Raw genomic sequence first — 5,224 nt, 5'->3', positions numbered from 1 at the left:
TGAGGGGCAAAGATCTTTAAATAAGGAGCCGGCGACAATAAATACTGTACAAGGGGAGGGGAGAGCGGGAGGGTCCAGATCTGTGGTTTCAGCCTCAGGACTCCAAGGACCTGCAAGGAGGGTGAAGAGAAGGGCGCCAGGCTCAGGGTAAGGGGCCCAGGGAGGGATGGGTAAGAGCCAGGGCTGGGGTTCCAGAACCAGGGCTGAGGGTAGTGGGTTGAGGAATTCCAGGAGGAGGAGGTCCAGATCTTGGGATGGGAGTCAGCTAAGAGTCCCCCCAGGGTTTTAGCCAGAATGGCTTGGGGTGAGAGTCTGAGTCAGGGTCAGAATCCCAGGAGAGGACCCATGGCTGGGGGTGGCAACCAAGATTTCCGGAATCATTGGGAGTCTGGGGATAAGGCGGGCCGTGGAGACCCCAGGGGAATGGTGGCAAAGGGCTCACGAGTAGCTCTGGTGCTGCTGGCGCCGGCGGGCAGAGCGCATCTTCTCAAAGCGGGCCTCCATCTCCTCCAGCACGCGGGGTGTGTAACGCACCACCAGCTTCACCGAGCCCTGGGCCGCCTTCAGCAGCTCCACGGCCTTCTCGTGCTGCTCACCCTCGACGCTCTGCAGGAAAGTGCACAGACCGCTGGGCGTGGGGCCCACCGCTCTCACCCACCCCCACCCCGGAAACAGGTCCCACTGTAAGTGATCTGCTACCAGCCCTGAGGTGCCCAAACCTCATCTCCTCATGGGAGACTCATTAACTCTTGGCTCAGTGTCCTCCCCCAAAATTTTCCAGGTTCCTCATGTCAGGGACAAGCCCCATATGCCCTCAGTCACCGAGCCAGACCTCCAGGACCATCTTCATCCCCTCCCTCCCTCCCCACAGACCTGCTAGCAGCCCCGTGCCTCCTGCCCTGACTCCCTCTTCTTTGTCCCCACCACCCTGGCCCCAGCTGAGGCTTGGTCCTCTCCACAGTGGACTCTCACTCTAGTCTCCTCCCTGACCTTCTGGCCTCCAGCCTCTCCCCTCAGCCCATTCCCCACAGAGTCCCAAAGGAGTCTTTCTACTCCTCCAAGCTGAGCCTCCCCTCCCCTACTCACAGCCCTCCCAGGGCTCCCCAAAACCCTTGAGAAAAAGCCCCAGCATTCTAGGCTGGCACTCAGGCCCAACAAGGCTGGCCCCAACCACCCATCTAGTTATGCCCCCGTTTACTATAAAAACTAGCGATCTTAATAACCCGCATGCCCAGCCCTCCATCAGAACCAAGCTCTTTCTCTTTATCTCACAGGAGTGTCACAGCCCCTACCTGCCGCAGCCTCAGCCAGTAACACCTTCTCTACCTTATGTGCCTGGAGAACTCCTACTCATCCTTCAAAACCCAACTCAAATGTTCCTTCCTCTGCAAAAACTTCTTTCATCTACCCTGGTCTGGTGCTACATCACAATGCTTTGTGCTTCCTCATTCTTATCTCCCTGATTGGGGCTATTTCACTCAGGGTCTATCTCCCTCATCAGAGAGGGAGTTCTTGAAGGTAAGAGCCGAAGCCAATTTTTCTCAGGGTCTGCAGCAGTGCCTGCACTTGGCTGGATAGAGGGGTAGTGCTCAGTCAGTGTGTGTGGAATCAATGTCAAAAACAAGGACAGGCTTTGACCCTAGCCCTGCCCCAGCCTCCCACTCACCACACCATTCACCGACAACAGCTGGTCCCCACGCTTGAGGCCTCCGTGGCGGTCGGCCACTCCTCCAGGAATGACACGGGAGATGTAGATGGGCGAGTTCTGCTCCTTGCCCCCCATGATGTTGAAGCCCAGGCCCTCCTCTGTCTTGGGCAGCTCCACCACCCTGGGATGTGCATGGCCCTCGCTGGCGGTGAAGGCAGCAACGGTGGCCTGGGAGACGGGAAGCACAGGGAGGTGAGGGCCTCTCCATCGGGGACATGCGGACTAGGGTGGAGGATCTGGGCCGGGGAGAGCAGTTGAGGCCAGATAGCTTTTCCCAAGCACAAGGTGCCTGCCACAGTTCAAAAGATTATTTCATAATGACTGGGTGCCCTTTTGGCTCACTTTGATGGTTCAGATGTCAAAGAGAACGTCTCCATTTGGTGTGAATGTATCTTGAATACTCAACACTTGCCAATCTCACTTTTTAACAGAGAAAAACAAGGCCCGGAAGAAGCCCAGAGCCTTCAGGAAGCAGCAAGAACGGCATCTAACTCTGATTTCATCAGATTTCAGTGTTTACTGATAATTCATTGTTTCCACTGGATCGGTGTTTAAGGTTATCTTCTAGTCAGGCATTCGGTACTAGTTTCAATTTATAGTAGATAAAGACGCCTTTCATGACATTTATGAGAGATTACTTAAACTATAAATAAGTAATAGGAAGGGGGGTACAGAGATTTGGCAAAAATCATGAAGGACAAAGCAGGAATGAATGACATTAGGAAGTTCCATGGATGCTGTGAGTGATGGGGTGGAGGGCGCCTACCTTGGCTGTGGCGTGGGCCCGGATCTCAGCGCTGCCGGTGATGTCCAGCGTGTCATAGAGCTGCTCATACACCTGTGAGGATGCAGCAGCATCAGGGACCTGCCAGCTCCCGCCTCTCCCCAACCCAGGAGTCCAGGCCGGGCCTCTCCCACCGTGAACTGTCCCACCCCACACCTGGAGCGGGAGGGAACTACAACTCCCAAAGAACCCCGGAGCTGACGCACGGGCACTCCCGAGGCGGGCCGCCCCGGGCGTTGCTGGGAGGCGTAGTCCCCGGTCTCGGGGCGACCAGGAAGAGCACTGCAGCCGCCAACTCGTGCCCGGCGCCGCGCGGCGCTCACCTCGCGGATGGCTGAGCAGAAGCGGCTCTGCAGGACGCGCTGGAGGGCCTGCAGCTTCTGCGGGGGCAGCTCCCCGCTGCGCTGGAGCCGCTCGAGGAGCTCCACCGCCCGGGACACGTCTGCGGGGCGGGGGCGGGCGCGTAGACAGAGTCAGAGACACCGACGCGCAGAGAAGTCCCGAGAGATGCGGCCAGAGACCGAGTAAGGGCCAGCGCGGACAGACCGGGGAAGGGCAGCTGGGTGCCGATCGAACGCCCACAGAGTCGCCAGTGGCAAGGGCGCCCTTCATCCCCGGGGCCCCCATATACACCCAGGAAGGGGTGCAGTGGGCGCCCCTCCCCGCCCGCTCGCCCACGGACCCTCCCACACCCACTAACCGCGGGACTCACGACGCCCCGCCCCGCCCACCCCCGCCCGGCCCTTGCCGGGGGAGGGGCGAGGGCGGGGGTCCAGGACGCGGGCCACGGCCGGGTGGGCAGGGCCCCCTGGCGCGCTTACCCCGCTCCAGCCCCAGCGGCTCCACCAGCGCAGCCATGTCGGCGCCGCTGCGGCGAGCCGCCCGCCCGCCCGCCCGGTCGCCAGTGGGGAGGGCGGGGCTTCCGGAGACCACGCCCCCGGCGACGGGCGCCCCCTGCGGAGGCGCGGGACTGCCTGCGCTTCTCTCCCTGCGCCGCTGCCGCCCCTGTCTGACTGTCCTATTGCAGCCTCTGTCTGCACCTCCGTACATCTCTGTCCTGCCCCCCACACGTGAGTGTCCCCTCTCTATCCCTTTCCCCACGCATTGGGCAAACGTATATTAAACATCTGGGCCCAAGATGATGGACAGGATGGTGAGCAGGCCAGACAAAGCCACTGCCTTCACGAAGCTTAGGCTAGGATGAAGGGAGAGGTAGACAACCAGCTATGACTGTGATCAGAATTGGGCGTGGGGAAGGGATGATCTAGGAGGGACCTTAACAGAGTCCTTGGAGGTAAAAGAATCAAGAGGAGGGATGTGGGTCACTTTCCAGGCAGAAAGAGCCCATGCAATAATTGCCGTTTGTGATGGTGAAAATGTGGGCAGGATAGTTATGCACGTTGAGGATTTTGAACTTACAATAACTCTGAAGAATAAAAGGTGGAATTCAGTTGTGTATTTGAAGATCACTGTGGCCACCGTGTGGCGACTGGATTGGATGGGAGCAAGAGTGGAGGGAGGGGACCAGTCAGAAGGCTTTCCGAGTATCCCTTTAAATGGGCAGATTTGGAAATGTCTGGCCATGTCTTGGTGAGTCACTGTATATGAGGACAGGAAGATGGAGGAGGGGATATAAAGGTGTTTGTGGGGCCCTAGGCAGTTTGGCTCAGTGGATAGAGCGTCAGCCTGCGAACGGAAAAGTCCCAGGTTCGATTCCGGTCAAGGGCACATGCCTGCTTTGCAGGCTTAATCCCCAGTGGGGGGCGTGCAGGAGGCACCCAATCAATGATTCTCTCTCATTATTGATGTTTTTATCTCTCTCCCTCTCCCTTCCTCTCTGAAATCAATAAAAATATACTTTAAAAATAAAGGGGTTTGTGGGGCCTTTTGCTCAGATAGTCTATGTTGGAGGAGGTTTATTGGACATTTTGAATTTGAGGAGCCTTGTGCGGTATCTACAATCTGCAAATATTTTTGAGAATTTAGACAAAGGTGGTAAATAAAACCATATGAGTGGACAGGAATGCTGGGGCAAAGCAATAGAATGAAGAGGACCTAGGATTGAGTCCCCCAAACTTCTAACATCTAAAGTAAGGAAGAGGGCTTCTCCTCAGCCTGGGCCCTGGTCGGGGCTCGTGCAGGAAGCAATCAATCGATGTGTTTCTCTCACATCGATATTTCTCTCTGTCCTTCCCTCTCTCTAAAAATCAATGAAAAAAGCCCTAGCCGGTTTAGCTTAGTGCAGTGATGGGCAACCTTTTGAGCTTGGTGTGTCAAACTTCGCCAAAAAACTGAGCATAACTCGGGTAGTGTGTCACTTTAAGGAAAAAACATTATTTCGCAAATGTTTCATCCTCAGGAGCAGCAAATGTTTCATCCTCGGCATGCGGCCGCCTCAGCGGCCGCGTGTCATCAGAAATGGCTACGCGTGTCAGTGCTGACACGCGTGTCATAGGTTTGCCATCACTGGCTTAGTGGATAGAGCGTTGGCCTGCAGACTGAAGGGTCCTGGGTTCGATTCCTGTCAAGGGCACGTACCTTGGTTGCAGGATCCTCCCTGGCTTGGTCAGGGTGCGTGCAGGAGGCAACCAATTACTTTCACATTGATATTTCTCTCTGTCTTTCCTTCTCTTTTCCAAAGTAAGGAAGAGGAAAAAAAAATGGCCAGAAAAGGAGGAAAATCAGGTGAGAGAAACCATGAGAAAAGAGTTTTTAAAAAGAGGGTGGGCAGT

At 56.3% G+C, this 5,224-nt stretch overlaps 1 protein-coding gene across 2 annotated transcripts; it reads right to left on the bottom strand.

Moving 5' to 3' along the window:
• On the bottom strand, nucleotides 1-3,410 carry LIN7B (lin-7 homolog B, crumbs cell polarity complex component). Of its 2 annotated transcripts, none has more exons than XM_054710456.1 (6): nucleotides 3,314-3,410; nucleotides 2,816-2,934; nucleotides 2,475-2,546; nucleotides 1,667-1,876; nucleotides 443-606; nucleotides 1-110 (listed from the first exon to the last, which is right to left on the bottom strand). In XM_054710456.1, the coding sequence occupies exons 1-6, from the start codon at nucleotides 3,348-3,350 to the stop codon at nucleotides 95-97; spliced, it is 618 nt and encodes a 205-aa protein (XP_054566431.1). In that variant the 5' UTR covers nucleotides 3,351-3,410; the 3' UTR covers nucleotides 1-94. The 2 variants fall into 2 exon arrangements, with proteins under 2 accessions (XP_054566431.1, XP_054566433.1); XM_054710458.1 differs by having other exon boundaries at nucleotides 1,679-1,876.
• Between the last annotated feature and the right edge of the window lie 1,814 nt (nucleotides 3,411-5,224).

This window comes from Eptesicus fuscus, chromosome 21 (assembly GCF_027574615.1).
Source record: "Eptesicus fuscus isolate TK198812 chromosome 21, DD_ASM_mEF_20220401, whole genome shotgun sequence".
Classification (NCBI taxonomy): Eukaryota; Metazoa; Chordata; class Mammalia; order Chiroptera; family Vespertilionidae; genus Eptesicus; species Eptesicus fuscus.
The sequence above is the reverse complement of the archived record's forward strand: the minus strand, read 5'-3'. Positions and strand labels throughout refer to the sequence as shown.

Excerpts from the sequence above, each read along its gene's own strand:
- LIN7B (XM_054710456.1), bottom strand. The coding sequence starts at position 3,350 with ATGGCTGCGCTGGTGGAGCCGCTGGGGCTGGAGCGGG. Across the intron at positions 2,935-3,313 it reads GCCGCTGGGGCTGGAGCGGG|ACGTGTCCCGGGCGGTGGAG; the intron begins GTAAGCGCGCCA and ends CCCGCCCCGCAG. Across the intron at positions 1,877-2,474 it reads GGGCCCACGCCACAGCCAAG|GCCACCGTTGCTGCCTTCAC; the intron begins GTAGGCGCCCTC and ends CCCGTCTCCCAG.